Source organism: Magnolia sinica, chromosome 18, assembly GCF_029962835.1.
Source record: "Magnolia sinica isolate HGM2019 chromosome 18, MsV1, whole genome shotgun sequence".
NCBI classification, from domain to species: Eukaryota; Viridiplantae; Streptophyta; class Magnoliopsida; order Magnoliales; family Magnoliaceae; genus Magnolia; species Magnolia sinica.
The window spans coordinates 22575465-22603022 of record NC_080590.1 but is presented as its reverse complement, the minus strand read 5'-3'; the positions used below and the strand labels follow the sequence as shown (position 1 = coordinate 22603022).

Sequence of the window (27558 nt, the reverse complement as noted above, 5' to 3'; positions counted from 1 at the left end):
TTTCTTTATCTTCTACCGTTCATCTTCTTCTTCGAGCGTGGCCCACCTGATAAGCGGATTGGCTTTATCAATGAACCAGGCCACATTTACAGTCAGTCCCACCTGATAAACAGATCGATTGTCCTACCATTGATAAGGTGGACCAGCCATCTTAAAAGATCTACTCACAAAGTCAACACCCATTTTTCTATGACCGTCAAACTTTTATGGCCTGTCTGGTGTAATGCATGAGTCGACCAACTGAGGACACGTTGACGGTGGACCCACGTAATAAAAGCTTACATAGCACATACGTGTGCTGCGAATATCTCTTGAATTTTTTCACGCGCGCGCATCTCCTTACCATTCTTTGGACCTACAGGCATACATGTTTATCTGGGGACCGTCTCTCTTTATAATAAATTCCAGGAAGAAAAAAGGGTGGTTGAAGCCAGCGAAGCAGATATCCAAACCAAAATATAAGTATAGAAAGTGCTTCGATTATAAGAGAGCGAAGAAAAAGAAAAGGACTAGTCTGATCATGTTGTCGTGGGCCTCACAACCTCTTCCCTTCTTTCAGTTCTTAGAAAATAAATAAATAAATCTCCTTTTCCTCCCTTTATTCCACTCCGCCTCTTCTTCTCCTCTTTTTCTCCCTTTCCACCCTCTACACCAGCAATCATTTCTTTCGTTATAGTTGTTACAGAATCTTCGTAAAAAGAGTAGAACATTGTTTCGTAGTAGTAGTTGTTGTTGTTGTTGTTGCTGGAAGAGAGAGAGAGAGGACTTTCCCTTCTTTTTCTTTGTTGGGTGTTTCACATCTCCTTCTTCTTTTGTGATTCTTCATGTCTCATCAGCACCGGCAATTCCAGATGAACAGCAGCGGAGGCAATGTCGGATACGGTGGCAGCGATACAACGCATACGAAGATCTTCGTAGGAGGTTTGGCTTGGGAGACGCAGAGAGATACCATGAAGCGGTATTTCGAGCAGTTTGGGGAGATTCAGGAAGCTGTAGTTATTACAGATAAGAACACTGGAAGATCCAAAGGCTATGGTTTTGTAATTCCTCTTCTCTTTTCTCTTCTTCTTCGCTTTTCTCACCTTCTTCAAATCTTCTTATTTTGATTTTATTTGTCTTTTTAAAATAAAATAAAAAAATCTTTTAGGTGACTTTCAAGGATCCAGACTCGGCAATGAGAGCTTGTCAAGATCCATCCCCTGTGATCGACGGAAGGCGGGCGAATTGCAATCTTGCATCTCTCGGTGTAACCCATCGCTCCCGCCCGTCCACCCCTCAACATGGTCTGTATTTTTATTTTATCTTCTTGATGATGGTGGTGAATCGAGGAAGCGAACTGTACGCAGCTAATCAATGGTTATCTTCTTTTGCAAATTTTCAGGAATTGGACGGTTTCGATCAGTACCTGGATCAGCTCCTTCCACCTACCATGGAACCCAATCGAAGACGGCCTACTTCAATCAATCTGCTCAATACCCATTTCATTATTCAGCATACGGGTAAGAGATTAGAGCAATTTGAAAAATAAAAACAACCCAAATCTTTTTTTTTTTATTCTGTATTTTCATTCCCCGCAAAACGATTCAATTCTTTCTCAGGTATTCTGGGTATTCTCAAGAAAACATGTATCCCATGGTATGCATTTTTCTCATTTATCATACAATTCAATTCGATACTATAACGCAATTCAACGGTAAAAATAAAAAATAAAAAATGAGAATTTGAGATTGTGTTGATACAGAACTACTACAGCATATATGGCGGACAGCAATTTTCGCCTTACTACGCTGCCGCTGCGGCTGCTGGGATGTATCAAAATTTCTATCCTTACTACGCCCAATACGGGCAGAGTAGTAGCCAGGCACAGAGCTTGGGAATTCAATATCCTCAAATGCTACAATACCCGTATTTGCCTCAGCAGCAATATGGTGCCGGGATTCTTTCTCTTCCGACTTCGACTGCATCGACTGCAGGTCAGATTTTCTAACTCAAAACTCATTACAATTTGCTGGGTTTGTGTTGCTGATGCAATCTACAGCAGCACTGAAATCAGTAACAGATGTTGGCCCATTGAAACAGGTGCGACGGTGGCAACAGGATCTGGTTCCTTACAAACTGGTCCTGTAACTGCAACAGAAGAGAATCGGGCTACTTAGTTTGGAAAATGAGAAAATTCCAGTTTGGGTCGATACTAACATAGTCGATAAACAAGAAAAAGGAAGGAAAAAAGAAAAGAGTAGACATCATAGATGGTGGTTCAAATGCACATGAGCAGTAGAGATCATGGGAGATTGCTCTGCTAATCATGTTCAGACCCTTGATCAAGGTCATTGTCATCACCAATCATCATATAAATATCAATAGATATCATCCATACATTGTTCTGCATCAGAATTAATAGGTGTTTAGTTTAGATGATTAGGATATTTAGGCTGTGTTTGGATGGTCTATCTAATTGAATTGCGATAATCACTTAAATTCAGCGGAAGTGATCAGATTGTAGTTAGCTTCCTTAGTATTCATATTGGGGAAAACTACTAAGACCGGATCGCAAATAGAGTTTACTCCAATTTGAATTTGAAAGGAATGGAACTGTGATTTTTGGGCCAACTTCCACCTCAGGATCCTGAGTAAGCTAAGTAAATTTTGATGATTTCCACTTAATTGAACTAGTTATTGCAATTCAATTGGATAGCACATCCAAACGCATGGAAACCATATTTGATCTAACCCGAGGTCGACAAACGGATAATTGGTGTCCAGTTCAACCTTTGAAACGACTTCTAGTGTCCCCAAATGGATTTGTGGACACCCATCTCTTGTATGATCGGAAATCGGAGAACGCTTTTAAATCTCCGAACCGACTAAATCTTTAAATTAGCAAGAAAGCTGAGCTTGGATAGCTCTGCTGATTAACATGTATTCTTTTCTTTTGTGTTCTTCTCATCATTCATGATTATTAATATATTTTAAAGTAGGATTGGTTAGGAAAAATGATCTCTCTTTCTTTCCTTTTCATCTATCTTTTCTTTGGGCTATCACTTTCAGTTGCTTTATTTTTCTTTTCATTTTTATAGTATTTTGCTTTTGGGTGTGGAGAGAATGTCTGGAATCCGAGGGTAGTAGAAGGTGATGGGCCTTGGATCCCTTTTCTTCTTGTAAAAGCAACTGCATGCGGGTGCTGTTGCATCGAGTCCTTTCCCATGCAACTGTGATGATAGAGAAAAGGATCCGAGGTGAGAAAAGCAGTATTTGAAAATCACCTTGTTATTTTCATGAGAGCTCCATCTAGCCCTTGGATTGTCTCCTCGGCCTTAGGATTTAGGATCCAGGCCGCTCATTGCCTGGACCATGTTGTGTGCATGCTGTGGTCCTGAGTCCAGGCTGGTCCAGTCATTTGGTGGGATGTAAATAGGGTTGAATGGACCTGGTTTGGCTCAGGCTTGGATTTTAAGCGTTGTGATGGCATTTTATGGAATTTTGATTTTTATTCGAAACTCTCCTGTCGACATCCCATGCCTGTATGGCAAACCAAACGACAGAACTGGCATGACTTTGGGCTGTCGTACTTGGTGGGTCGCAATTTCTTTTCCCTGGATGCATGATCATGTGAATAGCTTGGGAAGTGAAGGTCATAGCAGCGATCATCCCAGCCTATCATCATGAGCCCCTCGTAACGAAATTTCCTTTGGATTTGATATCTTAACCATCCAATAAATGGGTCTTTTCTCAATGGGAGCTGTTGCTGATTTTCTCTTTGATGGTTTGTATGCCACCTGGGGCTAGAATCGTCCCAACATTGTGATATTTGGGACATGGCCCATTTACCGGATTGGAAGTTGGCTGGTTCGATCTCATCCATGTGTACCACGTCTGCAAAATGGCATGGTTGCAAAGAAATCGCATCCACGAGGCATGAAATCTGCTCCCATATTCATCTCTACCATGCAAGATTAAAAGTACATTAGATAGATACAACTTAAAAGCATATCTGATAAGCCTGTTTGGGAGCGTAGGATCACGTCGAACTAACTGGAATGCTGTGCGACTTTTGCACACTCCATCTATCAAGAGGGCCCCAATATGCAACTCAGGTGGCAATATGGGAAGGTGTATGTAGGTGGCGCATGCAGGTTACACCACAGAAAACACCAACCGTTGAAAACTTCCAAAGTACTAAATTAGTTTTGGATCAAGATGATATTTTTGTTTTCCCTTCATCCATGTAGGTCGGATGACATATAAATACCACTGTGGGCCCTAGAAACGTTTCTTCACTGTTTCCTGTGGTGTGGTGTGGTCCACTTAAGTTTTGGATATACTTTAATTTTGAAGCTCGTGGCATAAAATGAGCTTGAAGAAACGGATTGATGGTGTGGATAAGACATATACATCACAAATAGGCCCCACAGTTTACTCAGCACGCTTTAGTGAGTACAAAATACGCATACGAGAAACCATATGATTCACCACCAACCATATGGAGAGTGATCCAGGCCGTTGGTCTAATGGAAGACCCTATCCCAATCTAGAGGACTTTCTTGTTTCATTATTTCTTTTCTTAACCGTCTTTTTGCCGCCCCCAAGTGCGTTCAACGGCCGTGATGCCTGTTTGACATCCACTCCGTCCATCAGTTGCACCCGCTAATATTAGGACGTGGGCTCAAAAGATAAAGTCAGAGTCAGGTAGGCCAAAGGAAAAAATGGGGATGAGACGCCACCGTTGCTTGGGCTAACCAAGTTTTGGATCGTGATGATATTAGGTTTTGCCTTCATCCCGTGGGTACTCATGCGGTTTATGCCTGCGTAGCAACATGGCCTGGCATAACTGATTGATGGACGGAGGTGGATATCTTGTAAACATGACGCCTGCCGCATGGCGTTTTCTTGCACTTGTCCTAACAAACGATACTAGGCGTTGGCTTCTTACATAAGAACACGTGTCATCTAAAAAGGAGGGTTTTGCTGGCACGGTCCATCCAGCTACCTTGGTCGGTACTCCTTGGTTTTATGTGGCCATTCATGCTTGTGTTTTATCACGCTGTATGTTTATTTCTCCAGCTTATTTTAACAGCATGAGACAAAAAATGAGGAAAATCCAAACTTGGCTGAACCACATCGTGAGGAAATCGTGGGGATTGAACGCCTACTGTTAAAACATCCTGAGGGCACAAAACTTATGGGTCGAGCTGATATTAATGTTTTCCGTTAATCTAGGTCTGTGTGACCCAAACAAAAGGTCGGAAGGTGAATGGACATCATAGTAAGCGCTATTAAGTTTTCAATGGTGAGCGTTCAATCATCAAAATTTTCCTGTGGTGTGGTCCACCTGAGATTTGTATCTGCCTTAGTTTTTGGAATTATGCCCTGGAATCAGCTGGAAAAATGGATGGACAGTGTGGATAAAACACATGCAAGATGACGAGAGTCTCGTATAACACTCATGGTTAGGGCGGCACACGAGCCAAGCTAGTTTGAAAAGCATCGGACCCACTTGTCAGAAGTGAAAAGTGGGCAGTTAGTCCAAGCGTGCACAAGTGGAGTCCAGCAGCAGCAGATGCTTGTGATAATTGACAAGAGCACCCCAGATTGTGACACGTGGTCCATCACCTTGGAGCTAATAGACATGGTGGTCAGATGATCCGGACCATTTATCTAGGGGATCTTCCTTTCCTTTAACATCTCTTTGGGGGGCTGAGAGGAATTATAACACAAGGGATTCTATGCATGTAGAATCACTTTTTGTTGATACGAAGCGTTGATTATGTGGAATTCATTGTTGATGAGGATAGCTCGAAAGCATCCAAGATAAAAGATTCTTAAATTTTGATTATTTGACAGTTTCCAGTCCCCCGCCCATCAGATCAAGCGTTTGGATAACAGAACCATGATTGTAAGAATTCTGCAGTATCAGATCAGACACGGCTGGGCCAACCGCGGAAGAGCACACAATTTGCAATGGCTCCTGTTTTGGAAAAGATGGTGAATTATCACAGTATGTTCTAGATATGTGGAGCCCACCGAGAATTCGTGAGTTCCATCTAATCCATCCAATAGATGCAGGCTCCCATTTTAGGCTAGAAATCAAAATTCCGGCCTGATCTATAAATCAGGTGGATCACACCAAAGGGAATAATGGAGGGTATTGGGAGTGGTGATGACGACCGTTGAAACTTTCAGATGGAATGTGGGTGTGTTTTTCATTATGTTGTCCACAATATTCTCCAGGTGTGGCCCAGCAGGATGAAGGGACAGCCAAACTCAAACCATTTCAAAAATTGGGTGGGCCACAACAAGTGAATATATAGATTTTTCAGGCGTGGCTGCACATTGATGCACGTGGTGTGTCCCACCTCCGTTTTGGATTTGGATGATTTTTGGGATGTACGGTAAACATGCGGAAGCACACCAGATGTACGATATGACACATGATAGGTGTGGCCCCCACAAATTCGAACGTAGGTTATATGTATAAATTGAATATTTGATTTTAGGGTTAGGTTGGAAGTGAGTTGGGTCCGGTTGCTAGGTTGAGTCAAGTGTCGGTTGGGAGCTGGCTCATCGACTCAATTCAAGGTAAGTTTATTTCAACTCCATCCACTAGCTCGCCTCGAGCTTGACTCAAAAGGTTTGGCAAACAAGCCAAGCTTGGCCTACCTTGACTCGAGTTGGCTTGACGTACAACCCTATTTGCGGTGACCTAACTCTATGCGCACACCTATTTATTTTAGGTATGAGCTTAAAATCCAATGCTCAAGTAGACGACACTCAAGGGAGAGCGGATTAGGTGAAATGAGCTTAAATTCCAACACTCAAGTTGACCACACTTGCAAGAGAACGTATTAGGTGAGACCCCACCTCACCGAAAGACATTGCAACCCTTACCGTGGGGTTACAGTGGGGCCCACATTGATGATGTATGTATTGTATATCCATGTTGTCCATCCATTTTTTTAAGATAATTTTAGGGCATTATTCTAAAAATGATGCAAAATCAATTATCAAGTGGGCCATACCATAAGAAACAGTGATGATTGACCATCCTACCATTAAAAACTTCTTAGGGTGCACCTTAATGTTTCTATAATGTTTATTTTTCATCAAATCTGTTGATAAGGTCACATAAGCCTAGATTAAGTTAAAAAGACAAATATTAGCTTGATCCGAAACTTTTGTGGCCCATTAATGGTCAATTACCATTGTTTCTTATGGTATGGTCCATCTAATAATTGGATCTGCTTCATTTTTGGAATAATCCCCTGAAATGATATGAAAAGACAGATGAACAACATGGAAACATAATATATACATCAATGTGGGCCCATTGTAAACCTATGGTAAGGGCCTCACCTTATTGGGTGAGGTCTTGGGTGTGGCTGAGGTCTAACCTAATTTGCTTTCTTTTCGCCAATTGTGGAAACCTTTTTAGGCTACCATGATGTTTAACATGTTCAAAGGAGGAAGCAGATTGGGTACTGAGTAAACTCTATGTTGTTCACCGTGATTTATGTATTTTATCCACTCTGTCCATTCATTTTATGAGATAATTCTAAGCCTTGAACCTAAAAACGAAGTGTATCTAAAGTTGAAGTGGACCACACCATAGGAAACAGTGTGAATTAAACATCTACCATTGAAATTTTCTTAATGGTTGTTTGGATGCCTATAAAATTATTAAATTGTAATCCAATTATAGATAATTTGATTACTAGTGTAGAGTGTTTACATGCAATCTTGTTTGGCTTTAAGTTATACTTTGATTCTATAAAAATAGTTGTCCGTGTTTGGATAACTTAAAACTTATTTACAACCTATAATTAGGTATTCACTCACAACAGAGCTTGGAGTGTAAATATTTTTAAAATAATCAAATGACATATAAAGTTTTTATGTAAAATAATTCATTGAGATAGACCCAACTCAATAAAGCTTGTAACTAATTTTTACAGTAAACAAATTATTTGGTGGGCCATAGAAGTGGGCCCACTAATTCAAACACAATACTAAGGCTTGATAACATTTAAACGTACAAGAAGTTTCAACCTCAGCAACAATATCGAAGAGAGAGAGGCCTGTATTCTTTTTTTCTTCTTTTATTTTTGGTCCTCATAGTCGTTGGAAGATGATACGTGAAACATGACTTTTTCTTTAAAAAATTATAGTGATTACATGAAATCTCTCTATCTATAATATGAAACATGACCTTTTCTCATGTTTCATATTACAACTAATCGGATTACCGTCTATAATCTGATTACACACAGATATAGCCATCCAAACACTCCCCGTAATCTAATTACCGGTAAATAGATTTCTACTTGAAGATTTTACAGGTATTCAAACACCCGCTAAGTAGTTATAAAATTTTTGGATCAAGTTGATATTTGTGTTTTTCTTTCGTTAATGTCCTATCTTAAGAACAGCTTGGATGACAAATAAACATCACTAGGGGCCCTACCAAGGTTTCAACAGTGGAAATAATCATTCCCACGGATTCCTTTGTGGTACAGTTAACCTTTTGATATACATCAATTTAGGGCTCAACCTCTAAAACGAACGAACAGCATGGATAAACCACATGTATTCACGGTGGGCCCAACAGAGTTCACTCAGTGCAATAAAAGCGTATTGAGTAACCCAATACGCAATCTGATTTCTTATCATAATAAAAAAGAACTAAACGAACGGAAGAAAGGTTTCGTGTGTTATGTCCACTTGAGCTTTGGAAGTCATGCCCTAAAATAAGCTAGCAAGACAGATGGGCAACATAGGCAAAGCACGTACACTACGGTGGGCTCGGTAAAAACTGTGGGGCCCACTTGTAAAAACTGAAAACCATAGTATATCGTACACACCCTCGGGCCCGAGGATGTGGAGAAGACAGGAACTCCTGGAAGAGATATATATATATAGAGAGAGAGAGAGAGAGAGAGGACAAAGCGACGGTTCATATTCAACCAAAAAAAGGAAGAATTCTTCTAGGCTAGGATTTTCAGTGAAAGGACCATCCACGGCGCGTCCCGTCACATCAGCGCTCAGAAGCACTGAACCGTTGGCCCACGAGGGAAGGGAAGGGGTTCCACGGCCCAAATCACGAGAATCGATGAAAGCCAAGACGAGAAAGCAATGTTGGGCATGAGTGACACGATGGTGGATGGAAAAGACAGGACCGATGCTTATGATGGGATATGTGGTAGGTCCCACCCTTGTATTGGGTGGAAGCGTTTGCACGTGAGCCCATCTAACAATCCGATCCGCTTCTGCATTTGAAGATAAGGACAACATCGAAGACTGTGTTGTTTGACTAAAAGGACGTTCATACCATTATATTTTTTGGCAACTGAACAAACGCAGACAAGCCGACGCGGATTGGGTGCTGTACCCGGCCTGTAACCCGCGGCAGCGCCTCTGAGTCTCTGAGGGGCGCACCGTGATGTTTGGGTTTATCCACACCGTCCATCCATTTTTTCCATATAGTTTAAGGTACAAGCTTAAAACTGAGGTAGGTCCAAGGCTCAAGTGGACCACACCAAAGGAGGCAGCACTGATAATGACGTCCACCGTTGAAACCTTTCTATGATCACCACGATGTTTATTTTCCATCTAACCTGTTAATAAGGTCACATAGACCTGGATGAAGGCAAAACAGGCAAAACACAAATATCAGCTTCATCCGAAACTTCTGCGACTTCAAGAAGTTTTTAATGGTGGACGTTTAATCCCCATTGTGCGGTCCACTTGAGCCTTGAATCTCCCTCATTTTTTCGATTATATCCTAAAATGATATGTAAAAACGGATGTACGGTGTGGATAAACCATACATCACGGTGGGCCCTTCAGAGCTCCAGCCTGTTCCGAGCACGGGACAGGCGGGGTAGTACCCAATCCACGTCTGAAGCAGAGTACCATACCCTTTCCCGCTAATGTAAGACAACAGTGCCATTAGAGCAGTGGACCCCACCACAATGATTACTTGTCACAGTACGTTCATCAGGTGGGCCCCACTAATAAAATAAACAGAAAGAGACAAATATGGCCGAGCTCGGGAGTGGATGGGCCTGATATTTGAGAAAGGTGGTCCTAATGGCAAGGCATATCGTTTTCATGGTATTGATGTGGGAACGATGTGAGGGTACGAAAAGTGGTCCGAATGGCTGTAATTCATCAGTTGTTATGTTTATTGAGAATGGGAAGTTGTCACACGTGCGCAAGTTCTCGCTATCTGCCCCTGAATTAGGTGGGCCAGAATGCAGGATGAATGTAGAATGTTCAGTCATCCCTTGTAGTGGAGTGAGGAGACTTGACTTCTGTGCAGTGCAGGTCATCTTCGACCGTAAAAGCCAGTCTTTTTTAACACACCACATGAGGTGCGGCTTCAGTGGATTCCTGACTGTGGGGCCCACCTTGGTGTATGTGACTTACATCTACGCCGTCCATCCGTTTTGAAAGCTCATTGTAGGGCATGATCCCAAAAAATGAAGCAGATTCAAATCTCAGGTGGACCACACCGCAGGAAACAGTGGTGATTGAATACCCACCATTAAAAACTTCTTCGGGTCCACCATCCGGCGTGTTGATAAAATCACAAAGATCCGGATGAAGGAAATATCAGATTGATGCCCATGACAAGTTTTAATAATGTGCAATCACCACAGTTTCCTGCGTCATGGATGTAAGGCACATATACATCACGGTGGGTCCAATAGTCAGGCATTCACTAAAGCCACGGCCTCCGCACCACATGGGCACTCTTGCCTGTAACCTAACCTGCTACCTAACCATTCGTTCCACCCCTATTCCTTCTTTTAGCCATTGTTAGCCCTTAGTTTGGACGAACCAGGAGTGAAAAGCAGAAATTCATTCTTCCAGCGCATACGGCCTTTATTGGGAATCAGTGCTATGCTGCCTATAGTCTATTGATGCGGATGGCGGCATTACTGCCAAAGACAAATCCCTGCATTCTCATTCTCAAGATTCAACGCTATTTCTTTTACACCCAGCTTGAATCTAGTTCAATCCATAAACACATGCAATATCCCATCTCTCTCCGGCCCTTCTAGTAAGCGCCTTCCATCAATATAAGAAATCTAATAGATGCCAGCTTCCAAGGTATGCCACGAGGTCCCTATGGACAAGGGGACAAGTGAAGGCGCAGGCAGCCCTCTACCATCCATCCCATTGCATTCTCGTATTGTACTGTACCGTGTCAGACCAGATACGTCTATTGAGAGAATGTTGAATTGAGAAAGAAATTCTACTTCTTTCAACGGCCTAGGAACGGATAGGGTGGGGTTGGGGAGAATAAGTTTACAGCTTATACATTCTGACTCCCATATTGATTTAATGACTGAAGGAAGGTTCTTATTCCCACCCACCGGAGCCCGTATGATGTGAGTGTCACATACGGTTCCTTTGAAAAGGGTGTGATAACACCACCTATCAGGCCCGACGAGCAGTCCAAGGAGCTGCATCCCTACTCACCTGGTCCATGCACTGTGTTGAAACGCACTTCAGTCTATCACTGAGCCATGGATTGGGAAGCCCGTAAAACCCAACTTATGCACACATGCAAAGGGTCAGCACGTATGAGGCAGCCAACACGTGCTAGGAAATCCATACCGTTCAAACCGTGGAAGTTCTGGCATGTAATCTGAACCTAACTAGTTCTAAATCAGGGCCATACGTTCAGAACGGATAGCCCGCCAGCATGCCCACCGGTGCTACATTCGTCTCATTTAAATGGGTAGGCCCATACAGATGGGGGGCAAGACACCGTTGGCATCAATGGACAACCACCGGTCAACTTCAAGATACAGGCCGTGGCCCACCTAATGTGAGATGAGAGATCTTTCTTCGTGATCGATGGAGCCCTACCAACAGGTGGCATGGCATGTGGGTCAGGTAGATAAATCTGCATGACTAGCTGTCATGCCTTCACCTGTAGTTGATCACTTCTCCAGGATGAGAAAGAAAAGCTTACATGAGGATATGCAACTAACTGTGCCAACAGAACCATCCCCTTGAACTTTCGGCTTGGTGGGCTGTCTCATATCTAAAATTATAGGTCATTCAGTGATCAGGCCACCTTCCAATCAAATAAATTTTAATTGGATTGGGGCATGGGCCTAGATTACCTAACCTTCCTGATTGTATATAGGGCCTAGTGAGATGTGGTTTAGACATCCAGCCCATGCATTGTGTGTTCCACTTGGATGAGGGGTCACAACAAATTTTGGGCCATTCTGAAACTCAGGTCGGCTCCACCAAGTGCTTTTAGATGTTTTAGGCATGATCTCCCGTGGCTTAAGATGGTGTGGTCCACCTGAGTTCTGTATACGGCTGATTTTTGGCACAACCCATAACCTAGAGGGGACATACCAAATGCACAACATGGATGTCCGTCACACATCACGGTGGAGCCCACAGAGCTCAACCTCATAGTACCATTTCCCTGTGTGTGTGTGTGTGTGTGTGTGTGTGTGTGTGTGTGTGAAAGAGAGAGAGAGGAGAATAAAAGCTCATTTTGAAATCAAATATACATGACAAAACCATGTTTTCGAAGAAGAAGACATCTGGGTTCTCGGCAAATCCGAGTTGCGAGATTTCTAGCAAAAAAGGCAAGGTAACAAACAGCCAACAATCAGGGAAAGGAACAGGCATTATATAATGTTCCTCCCAATTACAACACCAAAAGAGAAAGAAAACACTGAATTTTTGAAAAAGAAAAGGAGGAAAAAGAAAGAAAAGGCAAACCATAATTACAGTTTTCAGAGAGACAAAAATATACAAATGAGGGACCTGAATTTACAGAACGGTGTTGATATGGAGCGCTTTGAGTAGTGCTGTTGCCATCTGTTTCACCAAGACTTGGCCTCCAGAGCGCTGACCATCTCTGCGCTCCTCAATCAGATTCTGAAGCTTCTGAGGAAGATCATTCTCCACTATGAGCTGCTTTGGTCGAGGGTGGTGCTCATAGACAGCCTGCAAAAAATAAAAAAATTTTAAAAAAAATGTAAAAGCAGCATGAAGCCATGTAGCCTCAAGGGACCAAATCATATGAATGACAGAATTTCAACTCCCAATCATAACAGTCCTAACATGATCTTGCATGTGAATCAGCCTCCAGTTTAAGATCGACCAAGTTGGATGAAAATGACTTCAGACAACACTCAATCCTTGCATGGTGGAGACATTATCAGGAGTTCACCATCAAAAGATTGTTTCGGTATTGTCGGGATGCACTACTGAATTTTGATTTGCTTCACGTACAAGGCCAACGTAATGCACCTGGTATTCAAGAGGGCATGAAAACTGCAACCTGGATTGCGCAGGCTAGTTTTCCCAAAATTTTCCACTCTAAAACGGGGTTGAGATCAGAAAGGAGAGGTTCTGTGCTTATCCTACCATGATTTGGCACCAGCACATCTTGTCAGTTTTGGGAACCATGAATGCACAATAAAATGGAATATCTTCCACCTCACCTTAATTAATTTAAGCAGGTTGAGACGAGCAATAGCATCTTGATGGTCAAGTCTTGCAATGAGCAATGCTGTCAGACCATTAACAGCCAATGTAGTGTTTATTCGAGATGATTTCCTGCATTTGAAATTGCATCCATGAATTCCACAAAAGCATTAGAGAAATAAAAGGCATCCATCAATTAAAATAGAAGGGAATTTGCATGTGAGACATCTCAAGTGTTAAGGTGAGAAGAATGGAAGTGTCGCGTACGTAATGATCTTCAAGAAGGGCTCCAATATGTGCACAAAGTATTGTGCTGGACAGCACTGGAAGAACTTCACCAACTTCTGCACCGCTTCCTTTTTCAGCAGCGCTTGTTCCACTTTCCTGTGGTCATTATCATGTGCTAAGCAGATAGCGAGAGAATCCAATGCAGTCACTGACCAAATTTCATCATCCAAAAGGCTCAAGTACACATCCAACCCTCCATGCACCCTTAATTGTTCCCTTGAGTTACGGGATGCATGGGCCATATCACATAGTAGAGGCAATGCATACTGTTTCAGTGGTGAATCCGACATGATCAAGTGCATCAAGTGCGGAATAATTCCATTTTCAGCTGCTTGCTCCTGTCTTCTCTTGTTTATCTTGCAAAGGTTGTACAGTGCGTTGAGGACCTTCAACAGAAAAACAGTAAGAATGAATTTGAAAATGGATCTTTGGCTGAAATTCATAGTTCAGAAAAAAAAAAAAAATCAAGGCAGACAGGCAGATCCTTAGATCAGCTTCATAATTGAACTCAATTTTAATTAACCAAAATAAATTTTCGATTTTTTCATTGATATATACATGGATCTATGCATATCAGCGTAGTGCCAGGCTCTAGGCAAGGCATAGGAGTGGGAGATTGCTGAAACTGCCATTTTATTTTAATTTTTATTCAAATTATTGTCTCCATCATTTACCAGAACTTCACGAAGAGTCGACTTTTCCTCTTACCATGATGATTCTCATGTGCTTCCCTTTGCAACTGCATTGGGGCACAAGTCTAACACAACAACTGTGTAGGCATACATCACTGTTCAACTAAGGGGTCATTTGAATGCTGGAACTCTCCCCTTACAAACCATGAGTTCCATTGCACTTGAGGGTTCTGGCACCCTAGAGATCCATGAAACTCTTCACTTCAGTTCCAAGAAAACACCTAAAATAGAAAAGATGAGTTCTTCCAGATTCCACTATGGACTTGAAACTCAGCATTCATGGAACTTAGTAATTAGGTCATGCGTCCAAACGACCCCTAAATTTCCATTATTTCAGAAAATGGGGACCCTTCCTCATCTAACTTATGGCTGAAAGAGGGAAAACGGTGTTTTTAAAGGTAGCTGAGAGAGGAGAATCGCTAATGGCAGCTATAACTAAAGCTTTTGATTCATTTTATTCAAAAAGTTCATTCTGCATATAGATATGAAATTATTTGTATTCGGTCATCTACTCATGCATAAATACTTTTAAATTTACTGGTGGAACATCCAAGCCATGAAAAGGGTAGACCATACCAAAATTGGTAAAACCCACTCATCATGTGGTCAACACACATGTTGGTTGGACCATCAGCTATAAACTAATTTCAATGGTGTAGCCTGCCTGATAAATGGACCATCCTAGTTTGTCCCAGGTGTTTTTGTGATGCAGCACAACTTTTGCATGGCCCGTATGTTATATAGAAGTGAAAAATCAGCAGAAAATAAAAATGTTTAACATATAATGTCGTATATGGTCATTTCTGCTTTGGTCAATGGCACGTTTAAGGAAAGCTTATGATGAATTAATGGTTTGGATCATCATATACGTACGCCACATGTCAGTACAAAACTGGAGGAAGAAAAATTCATCCTCCCAGTCCCAGGTAGCTGGGCTCCTCCCACAGTTGATTCCTCTTAACTAAAGTAGCTCCAGAGGGACCCTCAATACTATGTAACTTTTTTTATAATTAAATAATGTTATATTAGAAGAAAGCCCACATGCCATCTAGAGGGTAAAGCATTACAAAAGAACCAACCAACAAGAGGCCACAATCTTGGAACTAACAGAGAGAAAAACCCAAAGCCTCTCTGCCCAGGAGTAGACAAGACGTTTAACTCAAGCAAAAACAGCAGAGACCGGTTCACTAATACTACTGAAGGTGAAGTCATTTCTTTCCTTCCAGATAGCCAAAAATATAGCCACGAGCAAAGTTTCCATAAAGCTCTTCCTTTCTGCCAGAAAGGACCCATACTCCAAGCCTCAAACAGTTACTGAATGGCATTTGGCATGGACCACACCATTTTTTTTTATATTGAAGAGTAGACCACAGCATGTTAAACAAATCTAAGCACCAACCATATACAATGGGCGTAAAAGAGCAGTGGATAAGGAGTACTTCTAGTATTTCTCAAACACAAGCAAAACCAATCAACTATTATCACGGTGTTTCAGTGGAGGTGACCAATCGTTACACCCACAAAGAATGAAATTGTGATATAGGCCTTGGAGGTGCCTTTAATTTCCACACCTAGCCCATAGGCTGAACTTCAGCAAGGATTTTGCATGGACCCCATATAAGACTCGCAGATCAAAAACTTCTTCAAGACTTTTGCCCCCTTGGGAATCAGAGCAATAAAAGAGGCTCCCATATCTACTTCACATTAGGACAGAGGTAAAGTTTCTGGATTTTTTCCAACAAAAGGGATAAGGAAATAAACTTGGGAAATTCACCAAATTTGATTTTACTCAATTTAGGAGCAGCCTCAAGGTAAGGACTTCTAATTACAGAGCAATCATCTTTCATGACTAGAGAAGAAATTAGATAATAATTTAACATTTAGGAATTACCTAATTTTTTTTTTTTCTTGATGGGTGCTTAGGACCTACTAATAATTCTCCAAAGTATTTTTTTTTGTTCATGTTCCTCGATTTACATAATCGATAACATGTTACTACTACCAGTGAAATTATTTGGTAGAATTTCATTAATTTCTAAACTTCTGCTTCATCGAAATGATGCACATCCTGAGAATATGAATAAATCAGCAAAAAAATGTAAGCAATCAAATCACTAAGAAAAGATGAGTCCAATAACAAAGTAAAAATGTATTGGATGGCAACAGAACAAGAGCAATCAAATTGAGAAGAAAAGGTAAGTCAAATAAAATGTTTCAAAAAAAAAGAGTATTGGATGGCAAAGGAACAAGAGCAACTAATCAGTAGGTCTCACGAAGATAGGTCTCACGAAGATACATCAACTGGCTTCATCAACACCATCAGTTTCCCAATTGCTATATATGGATCCTAAAACATTTGAAATTTGTATTCTTGTGCTTAAACTGAGAGAATTTATACAATCAGTTTCTCCACAGGAGGGCATTAACATGAAATATAGAATGTAATCGGTCTGTTCCCCCAGATAATCTTATAGCTGATATGTGAACATGAACAAATGCAAGTATGGAAGACTCACTTCAGTATGTATTTGAGAGATAAGAGGCTCTTCACGGAGTTCAAGATTTGGAATCAAATGCTTGATTGCATCAGCACGCTGAAGATTTTCTAAACAGTTTGGGTCAGTTGACAAATGATTGATGCACTTCAGAATCTACAAGGGACACAAGAACAGTATGAGTTGTTATTGGAACAAGAGCAAAAAAATGCAACTTTACTGTTACCTCCTGGATGGTCATACACACCTTCAGAAGAATAGGAGACTCAATCTTATTGAACATCTGGAAGAGACGACTGAGCAAGCTCTGGCTACACATGTACGATTTTACTGTTGTGTCCGCCCGGGCAAACTCTAGTAAAAGGTCCGCCACCTTCTCAAGATATTCCCTTGCTACATCAGCATTCATGGTTGCCACCATGTGTGAAAGTAGCCCTGATGATGTTGTACTTCCTGGTCTTGCATTTAGAACACCAGAGCCTGATAGAACTCCCGATGCTGTCTGAGATGCAATTCCAGATGTTGAAGCCGCACCATCATTATAAGTTGTTGACACCATGCCAGGCGCTCCAATCTTCTTATTTGCTGTTTTATGTGAAATCCTTGGACTAGAATCTAAATTTCCATTTTCTCTTCCATGTCTAGATACCTCTGTAATTTCAAGGGCAAATGATTACCAACACAGACAGCAATTGAACCAATTACCCAGTATTCTGTGAATTTAATGGAACCCAAGTCAGCATTAGTAGGAATAGTATCAGTATTATAAACTATCAGTGCTATTATTCTTCTTTCAAGTAGGGAAGCTGACCATAAATTAAATGATGGAAGTAGATCACACTTTCAGGATCCAAGATGTCAACAACAGCCACTAAAAAATGACAAGATATTTCGAAGCAAACACAGAATAACTAACAACAAATTTAAATAGTGGAAACTGCAACTAAATGGGATCAGAATCATTAGATTTAGAGAAATGAATAGCAAAAACATTTTAACTTCCAACGTGATGCAATGACGGCACTTATCCTCCATGTATAGTTTACATATTCGGGAAATGATAGTTCCCTGAATACTGAAGTATAGAGTCATAGATAAAACATCTGAACTAAATTCAACCAAAAAGAAATTCACGGTCCATTGTTTGGCAAAGAGAGAATGGATGTTAGCAACCAAGTTGAAAACCATAATTTACCAAGGAGATGGACTGTCGATATAGAAAACATCGCATAGATAAGTAAGCAGGACAGCACATGAAAAAATCGTTGAACTTCTTGTCGTTCAAATCCTCCTTGTATCGCATTCTTTGCTTGAGTAGCATCTCCTCGTCGGAAAGTTATGCTATGAAAATTTTTACTTTAATAAATCAATGAAAACCACCTAAGCAACCGTAAGTGACCAACTAACAATAAAAGAAGATGGATAATAGGAAGAAACCCATCATTAAGGAAAACCTAATAAAAGAGACAATAACACCAAGATCGAACGATAAATTCCAATGGTGGCCAAAGTAGAACCTCGCCTCAGAACTTAGGACATAATAGTTGCATGTTGAGATCGTGGGTTTGATACCTATCCCAGCTACCCGAGTACTAAGATTAAAAGTCACTCTTATTGCATGCCCCAGCCTCCCCAGGAAACTATTAGAATCCAACAAAAAAAAAAAAAAAGAGTTCAAAACAAAAGCACAGAGACATTCACCTGCAAACTCTGCCATCAGGAAATCAAGTTCACCATTGGTTTTCCTTTCTGTGGATCCATGTAAAAGTGGCACTATACTTTCATGCCTCTCCAATCCAGAGAGGTGGCGTACATACTCAAGCTGACCAGAGACATGTCGAGAAGGAGGTTCCTTTTCCAACAAGCTCAGGAGTGGACGGACCTGATCATGCTGAAAACCCAATGTACTAGCACCATTTGATGCCAGCTCTATCTGTTTCAGAGGCTTGTCAGAAGGACCTCTATTAGCAGAATTTGCGGTTCGCTGTGGCCTATGTAGGTCAATTTCTGCTCGGGAAGAATCAGGCTTCCGCAAATCCAAATGTTCCCCGTCTTTAGAGGTAACAGCTGAAGGTTCTTTCGCTGTTGAATTCCCAACATCTTCTGCACTTGCAGATTCTGGCAACTTGACAGCTATTGAGGCTTCCAATAGACTATGTGATGGATGAGATTTATCCATCTCTCCTGGAAAGTACCTGGAGTCTGGTTGGTTTACATCTAACCTTTGGGGATGGGAAGCCGAAGCACATGATGTTTCTACAGTACCCACCGGCAACGGATGATCACCAACTCCAAGCATAACCTTGGAGGGATCAAGTTGTCCAGATGAGGAAAGAGGTGTTTCACTCTGCGCTAACAAAGCAGTTCGGCTAGGATCGAGCGGACCAGATCGTGGACGAAGAGCTGAACCATCTGCTGGAGCAGATCCACCACCAGATAAAGAAGCAAGTCGAGCTGCCTCATTCAAACTGTGAAGGGTGTTCACTAGCCTAATAAGTATTCCATTCTTTGCAGCAATACGACAAAAATCATTTCTTGGTGTGGACCGCTGGAGCTTAAAAATCTGCCACATGCCATCAATAGCAAGATGTACCATTTCCCTGGAAATGTAGAAATCAATCAATATTCCGAGTAACAGGGGAAACTTTTATATATATATATATGGGAAAAGGTACTATGCGCTCGACCTCACGCTAAGCTCCCGTGAGGTCGAGCTGTGTGGGCCCCACCATGATGCGTGTCGACCATCAACACTGTGCATTTGATGGGTGCCCTCTAAATTATGGGATATCCCAAAAATCAGCAGTATACGGAACTCAGGTGGGCCATACCATCTAAAATCATGTGAAGACACCGTTAAAACATATAAAAGCACTTGGTGGGGCCCACCTGAGTTTTGAATGCTGCTGAAACTTGGTCTGAACCCTCATTCAAGTGGGACACACATAATGGATGGGCTGGATTTGTAAACCACATCTCGGTGGGCCCAAAAAATGATTATGAATATTTTAATGGTGCACGGCCCCTCCCCACTTCTGTATGTGGTGTGGCCCACAAAAGTCACGGATTGACTTGATTTTTGAGACCTAGGCCCACAATGGAATGGTGCATCTGACTGATGGGGTAGATGTTCGAAACGCATCACGGTGGGGCCCACACAGCTCGACCTCATGGGACGGACTCGTGAGGTCGAGCGCATAGTACCTTTTCCCTATATATATATATATATTGGTGTTGTCAAAATCCTACAATTTTATTATTCGAATCCTATGATTTAGGATTCAAATTATACTTTTTTTCTTCTATTTTAAGCTTCATTTGGCTTTCATTTTATGTTTTTAAATTATTGAGGGCTTTAAGAATCATTTAGAGAAAACCTTTCAAAAAAGAAGAAGAAGAAGACGAAGAATCGTTTAGAAAAGGTAAATTATTTTATTTTGTTATTTATTCATTTTGTTCTTTATAAGAAATTAAATGATATATATTCTCTTCAACATTTAATTATAGATTTTTTTTAAAATTATTTTTACTTCTCAAGTGGTCGAAACACCAAATTGATGCATGACGAATCTGGAATGTTTTTATAGATGGTTACGATCATGTTGACTTACATGTATTGTGGAATGATGGTCCAATGTGATTCTACATTCAAGAAAGGTAACAAGAACATAAATGATTAAAGGATCCTTAAGGGCATGTTTGGATTCATGAAAAGCATGAGAAAGGAAATAGTGCTCCTTAGGAAACCTTATTTCCAAGAAACTGTGGTAAGGAAAATATTGTTTTTCCTTATTTGTTTTCTAACAAGATTTTTGTAGAAATTTAGAATCTATTTTCAAGTTTGTTGTTTCGCAAAACAAAAACTTTTCTTGAAAAGATTTTAGGTAGTCACTAGCAGGTGCTAGATTAGCACATGTGGGATGGTTAGAGATGAATAGCGGCCCACGTGGCATACACGGCATATGTAGCCACTTGAAGCTGAATTGTGGCACACATGGTACATGTGAGGTGTTGGAAGTTGTATGGTGGCACACGTGGCACAAGACATGCATTGACACATTTGACATGTGAGAACTAAGGCTAAATGATGGCACTTGTGCATGTTGGCACCATTGGCACGTGGCATATTTGGAGAATTGATGATGGACAATGGCACGTGTGGCACATTGGTGCATGTAGAGTGCTTTGCGCATGGGGTATAAGTAAGATGAATGGTGGTACATGTGACACAATAGCACATGTGGGGCACAAGAGAAGATGGATGGTGACACATGTGGCACATTAGCACATTTGGGGGTCTCTTTACACATGCGGGGCATAAGAAAAGATGAATGGTGGCACATGTGGTATAGTGGCATGTGTGGGGCATGATTGAAGATGGACAATGTCTCATTTGGCACATGTGAGGCGATTGAACTTGTATGGTAGCGCATTTGCTCTTTAACCCTTGAGAAACCCATTTTCCTTACACCATGGGAAAATGCATTTCTTAGGGATGGAGGTGGGAAAATAAGTTCATTTAGTTTCCTACAAAAATAGGAAGTGGGAAATGGTATTTCCCACAATTTCACACAAATAAAGGCTTACCAAACAATGGAAAGTGAGTTTCATGGGAAACACTATTTCATTTCCCATACTTTCCATGAATCCAAACAGACCCTAAAAGTGTTTTAAGGAAAATTTCTTGAAAGACAAAAAGAAGGAAAGATAAGAATCCTTGAACACTATCATGACATTATATTACTTGGTGCATATTGATGCAAAAAGGATGATTGCCAAGTTTTTTTTTTCCCTGATTTATTTATATTTTTCATATTTATTAGAAAATTGTAAAAAAAAAATCTTGCGATAACGATTTTGATAGCACACGCACGCACATCGAGAGAGAGAGAGAGAGAGAGAGTCAAGTCCAAGAAGGGGTAATAAATATGCTTCGACAGTAAGGGGTCGTCAGCTTTGGTGGGCCTCACCTTGGTGTTTATGTGAAATCCACCCTCGTCCACCAAGTGTGTCACCCTATGTTGGGCCTCATCAATGATTCAAGTGGCCCAAACAATTGGAAACAGTGTACAGGGCAATACTCGCCCCTCCAAACTGTTTCCCTTGTTGTGGCCCACCAAAATCATGGATGGGCTTGAGTTTTGGGCCCCAAGCATATGTTTTGGTGTGGCATCTAATCATTGGAGTGGATTTCATATATCATCATGGTGAGCCCTATGAAATTCAAGGGTGGACGTGTCTCCCTCAACTGTTTCCCTTGATGTGGCCAACCTGAATCGCGGGTTAGCCTGATTTTTTGGCCCAAGGCCTAATGTGGGATTGCATGTCGAAAGGTCAGAGTATATTTCACATACACATCATGGTGGGTCCCAAAAAAATCAAGGGTAGGCATCCTAAAAAATTCCTTCTTCTTTTTTTTTTTTGTTTTTGAAATATAAGTGACTTTATTAGAAAGGGGGCAAAAAAAAAAAACCCATGAAAGAAGACAACTAGGAAGAGAGAGACAAAAAAAAAGAAAAAAAAGAGGGAGCCATTACACAGAAGAAGCTGACGAGAGGGGAAGAAAACAAAGGCTACACCTCAGCCTCATCCCGGGCAGCCAGCCCAATAACGGCGCCCAATCCCTGAATAGAATCAAGACTTGGGAGAAAATCGCCGCAGAAGACAGAGAGAGATTCTTGAATATTCGATTGTTTCTCTCTGCCCTTGAATTCCTTTTTAATATAATAGCGGCAACAAATCTGTCATAATTTCATGTTTCCTTTTTATAACGGGATGTCAGCCCTTGATTTTTTATGTGACCCAATGTGATGTATATGTGAAATCCACTTCAACCTTTCGACATGTAATCCAACATTAGGCTTGGGGCCAAAAAATCATGCTGGCCCGAGATTCAGGTGGGCCACGCCAAGGGAAACATTTGGGAGAGAAACATCCGCCTTGATTTTTATAGGACCCAATGTTTTGATTATATGAAACCCACTCCAACCATTAGATGCCACACCACAACTTAGGCTTGGGGCCCAAAACTCAAGCCCATCTGTGATTCTAGTGTGCCACACCAAGGGAAATATTTTGGAGGGTAAGCAGTGCCTTGTACACGGTTTCCACTCATGTGGCCCACCAGAATCACAGATGGCCCTGATTTTCCATGTGTCCCACCAGAATCACATGTCCCTGATTTTTGGGCTCTATGCCTAACATGGGGTGAGGACCTTGTCCTTTTGCTTCTCACCAAAACGTATTTATTACCATTAATTAATGGGCAATTTCCTAGATGGCTGGAAGTCCAACTGGTTGGACTCTCTCTCACACACACACGCACGCGCGCACGCGATACTAAGCATAAATAAAATTGGTATTGGAACTGCACATATATAATGTGAAGCACATACCTGTACTTTGCATAATCAGGCTCTAGGAAGCCCACCAAAACAGGTATTCCACGGCAAGCGATGAACATTTGCAACGTCAAGGAGCTGGATGGCAGACCAGTATCATGATTACCATTAGCAGAAGTATTTCACATCCAAAAGGATGTGCAACGAAAACAAAACCAAGATATCATGTGCAACAATCGACACCTGGACTGGCAAAGCTGCTGGAAAAAATAAGCTGCCTGCATACGAACTTCCCGTGGACGATCAGGAACTGCAAAGTTCATCACAACTGGAATCTGTGATTTAATTTTGCAATCAATTAGACATCTGTTCTCTGTGATGAAAATATGTTCCACTTCCACATGAATCTCAAGATATAAAATCAGTAGAATATGTTGATACTCACGAGGCCAATAAGACATGCATTTTCTTGAAAATCAGTGTTATCTTTGACTATCTGATTGATAATTTGGAGCACAGAACATATAACCTGAAGTGGTAATAAACCTTTGTATTATAATGTTTGGTTCAGCGAAATGTAAATGACTCATCAAGCAAATATGGAAACCTTAATAGAAGATCACGGGAGAGTACATACACGATGTTTAGGAACTTCAAGCAGTTCCATTAGAGGGAGCAAACCATGTTGGGTGACAAATACGATTTTCTGCTCTGGGCGTTCCTGGAAGAAAGCAATAAGCTTCTGACAAGATGACACAATCACATCTTCTGATTCTTCTGGCTTCAGAGATCCAACCAATTTGCTGAACTCGACAGCCTATTGGTGGCAAAAAACAGAAACAAGATTAAATGTCAGGGGAAAATATCAGGTAAATATTCAAAACACAGAAGAAAACAAGAGGCGTAGGATGGCATTGAGATAGTAGCAATAGCATCTATATCTATCTATACACATTTTGTCCACGACAATTTGATCAATTGGAAACACAACATGGACAATCCAGCAGCAGTGACATTAATTAAGCATTCAGTATACCCATGATACAATCAGAACCAGCATCCTCAATCAGTGCAAAGAATCAATATCCAATGAGGCATTCATGTATATATATCCATGACCATGTTTTGATGGCACGAACCAAAACCATGCCTACATTAATTTTCCAATATACATATATTGGCATCATAACCAATGTTTTAAGATCCAAACACAATCTAAACCTGTTACCGTCAGCAGTTCAGTCTCAAACGCTCCAACTGCCAGCCCAACCAGTCCACCCAGCCCTTGCATCTACCCAACCAATACAGCCCATGACATCTATTCAAGTAAACATATAAAATAACCCATAACTCACAACAAAAGCATGTGGTTGGAGCATGATTTCCTAAGTAGGAGGTCATTGGTTCAACTCCACCCAGCTCAATGACTTTTAAATATCGAACTTTAAAAACAAAGCAGTTTGAGCAGATAAATGAGGAAGTTGATTGGCTGGAAGCACCGACTGGGGAGAAGGAAATCAGCGCAGCTATGTCAAATTTGGGAAGAAAGCTCTGGGGCTGGATGATTACCTATTGACTTTCTTCAAGTTCTATGAGGAAGAAGTGAAAGGAGTTTTCTCATATCCATATTTGAATTCTACAGGAGTGACATTGTCCAAGGAGATTGTGGCGTCCTTCAAGAACGAAGGAGCTGAAAGCTTGAAGGAATACCAACCTATCAGCCTAATCGGTGGCCCATATAAAATTCTCACCAAAATTTCAGCATCCAGATAGGTCCTTCATAGTGTCATGTTGATCTTGCAAGGGGCATCTACACATGGGAGGCAGATTTTCGAAGATTCCATGGTCATACACTAGCGCATTGGTTTCAGAAACAATAAATGAAAACTAGGCATTATACGGAAGTTAGATATGGAAAGAGCATCTGATTACTGTTAATTGGAAACAAGCATCTCAAATACGGTGCACCGCAGACGCACACAAGGCAGTGTACACTAACAATTATGTTAATTGGAAGTTCTTGGGGAATATGCTAAGAAGATTGGATTTGGGTAAAGATGGATAGCCAAGTGGGTTGGTTCAGCTTGATACTTGGTCATGGTAAAAGGTTTGCCAAAGCACTCTTCAAGCGCCTTAGAGTTGTGTCAGCATGATCCTATGTCCCCCATTTTGTGTGGGTGTGACAATCATTGAGCATAATGGTTGAAAAGGCATCTTTCGAGGGTCTTTCCCATGGTTTTGAGGGGAAGAACATAGGATTTCGCACACACGTCCCTTTTGTACACAAACCATAAAAGTGGCAAACTTGAGAAAGATTCTAAGATGTTTTGAAGCAATATCCGTGCAGAAGATCAACTTGCAAAAGCAAAAGATTTTTTGGGTATTCGGTTGAAAACTTGAAATGGAACAAGATTTCTAATACAGGGGCATTTTCGCACCGGGCTCGAGTGGGGTGGCCTGTGGGATGCAGGGGCACACTCGAGGTGAACGGCCCATGTGAGGTGGGTGGCTCGTGTGAGGCGGGTGGCTCATGTGAAGCGGAACCCATGTGAAGTGGGGCCCACGAGGGGGGATAGGCTAAGGTCATAACCCATGGGATGTGGGGCCTGGGCTATGAGATAAAGGGATTGGTTTACCATGCTCTATGTTCAAGCTTTTAGAGCAAGTGGTTAATTGTACAAGTGGTATCAGAGCGGGAAGTCTCGTGTTCGAGACTCCTCATCGGGGGTGATTAATGCAGGAGCATTTTCACACCGGGCTCAAGTGGGGTGGCTTGTGGGATACAAGAGCACACTCAAGGTGAGCGGCCCTTGTGAGGCGGACCCCACCTGTGTAAGGTGGGTGGCTCATGTGAAGCGAAACTCATGGCCATGAGGGGGGTTCAGCCGAGGTCCTAACCCATGGGATGTGGGGCCTGTGCTATGAGATAAAGGGATTGATTCACTATGCTCTATCAGTTCGAGCTTTTAGAGCAAGTGGTTAATTGTCCTGCATGGCTGCATCAATTTCACCTTGTGAAATGGGGCAGAAAGGGAAGATTGCATCAAAAGCATAAGAGTTATGAACCATGCCCTTCTAGGCGAATGGATTTGGCACTGTTAGGAAGCAATGACAGCCAGTGGAAGAAAGTTATTGCTCACAAATACAATGAGAGGGAGGGGTGATTTTGTAGGTCATTCTCGTGATACAGCTTCTGACAGTTGGAAAGCAGTATATAAGGGGGAGGCAAATCTTCTCCAAAGGTGTGACATTTAAAGTAGGGAGTGGCTCCCAAATAAAGTTTTGGGAGGATCAGAGGTGCAGTGTTAACACATGTCACAATTTTCCAACACCATGGATTAGCTTCAACAAAGGAAGTTATAATAGATTTGGTGTTTCCTAAAGATTGGGGGAATCAGGGGAAGCAGTTGGGAACCCAAGATTCCAAAGAAATCTTAGGGAGGAAGGCACATATTCAAAGCATAAAGCCTTCTCTGTTAGGAAGGAACAGGAGGATATGAATGATCAATTCGTCAGGGATCCTTCCAATTTTATTTATGTATTTATTTTTATTTTTTTTGGGTTAGCTTGTTAGTACACACCCATGTCAGTACACACTGCACTGTTAGCCACCCCCACTAGGGATTGATACCAAGACCTCAAAGGGATCCTTTCAATTAAATTGTTTTACGCATACCAGTCCAGGGATACAGGAGTTGTCCTATAGCCTCCAATTGTTCATATTTGGTTCTGCTGAGGGTCATGGCATTTGGATGGCTCATTGTGAAGAAGACAAGGTTTTGACCATTAACCTTCTAAGGAGAAGAATAGGATGATTACTAATCATGCTGTCTTTGTTAAGAGACACAAAATTGGTGAACCACCTCTTTATCTATTGCTTGGTTGCCTTGCAATTTTGGAAAGGTTTCTTAGTCCTATTTGGGGCAGCATGAGCAATGCTAGGAACAACCAAAGATCTCTTCGACACATGAAACTAGGGGAGACAGGGAAAAAGGAGGCAGGTGTTATGGAATCTATCTCATGAAGCATGTCTTTGCTCAATATGGAAGGAGTTGTAACAGGTGGGACATTTTCAAAAAAATCAAATCAGCTGAAAGGGTCTTCCTTAGAGTTAAAGGAAAGGTGATAGAGTGGGCCATAGTTCTTAAGTAATTTGGTGATGTTGTGGAGACAACTTTGCTCGTCTCACCTCAGACTGGATGATTTCTCATAATCCTTAAGTTCACCTCGGACTGGATGATTTCTCATCATCCTTATTCTTTGTACTCTGAGCTTGTT

General features: G+C 41.5%; 2 protein-coding genes across 4 annotated transcripts in view; one reads left to right on the top strand and one right to left on the bottom strand.

The window, feature by feature from the left end:
• Nucleotides 1–468: 468 nt before the first annotated feature.
• Nucleotides 469–3015, top strand: LOC131233409 (uncharacterized). Of its 2 annotated transcripts, none has more exons than XM_058230107.1 (6): nucleotides 469–1040; nucleotides 1148–1283; nucleotides 1382–1499; nucleotides 1599–1635; nucleotides 1742–1973; nucleotides 2060–3015. In XM_058230107.1, exons 1-6 carry the CDS (start codon nucleotides 825–827, stop codon nucleotides 2125–2127), a joined length of 807 nt encoding a protein of 268 aa, XP_058086090.1. In that variant the 5' UTR covers nucleotides 469–824; the 3' UTR covers nucleotides 2128–3015. The 2 variants fall into 2 exon arrangements, with proteins under 2 accessions (XP_058086090.1, XP_058086089.1); XM_058230106.1 differs by having other exon boundaries at nucleotides 472–1040; nucleotides 2080–3015.
• Nucleotides 3016–12503: 9488 nt separating this feature from the next.
• The window catches only part of LOC131233587 (MAP3K epsilon protein kinase 1-like), a 55000-nt gene continuing 39945 nt past the window's right edge, over nucleotides 12504–27558 (bottom strand). For both annotated transcript variants that reach the window (XM_058230360.1, XM_058230361.1), the window contains exons 16-25: nucleotides 23918–24097; nucleotides 23726–23809; nucleotides 23524–23615; nucleotides 23335–23418; nucleotides 18641–19539; nucleotides 17187–17590; nucleotides 16961–17095; nucleotides 13732–14138; nucleotides 13482–13596; nucleotides 12504–12981 (exon numbers count right to left, since the gene is read on the bottom strand). In XM_058230360.1, coding sequence (XP_058086343.1) covers nucleotides 12805–12981; nucleotides 13482–13596; nucleotides 13732–14138; nucleotides 16961–17095; nucleotides 17187–17590; nucleotides 18641–19539; nucleotides 23335–23418; nucleotides 23524–23615; nucleotides 23726–23809; nucleotides 23918–24097 — 2577 coding nt within the window. In that variant the 3' untranslated portion in view covers nucleotides 12504–12804. The remainder of the gene's footprint in view (nucleotides 12982–13481; nucleotides 13597–13731; nucleotides 14139–16960; nucleotides 17096–17186; nucleotides 17591–18640; nucleotides 19540–23334; nucleotides 23419–23523; nucleotides 23616–23725; nucleotides 23810–23917; nucleotides 24098–27558) is intronic.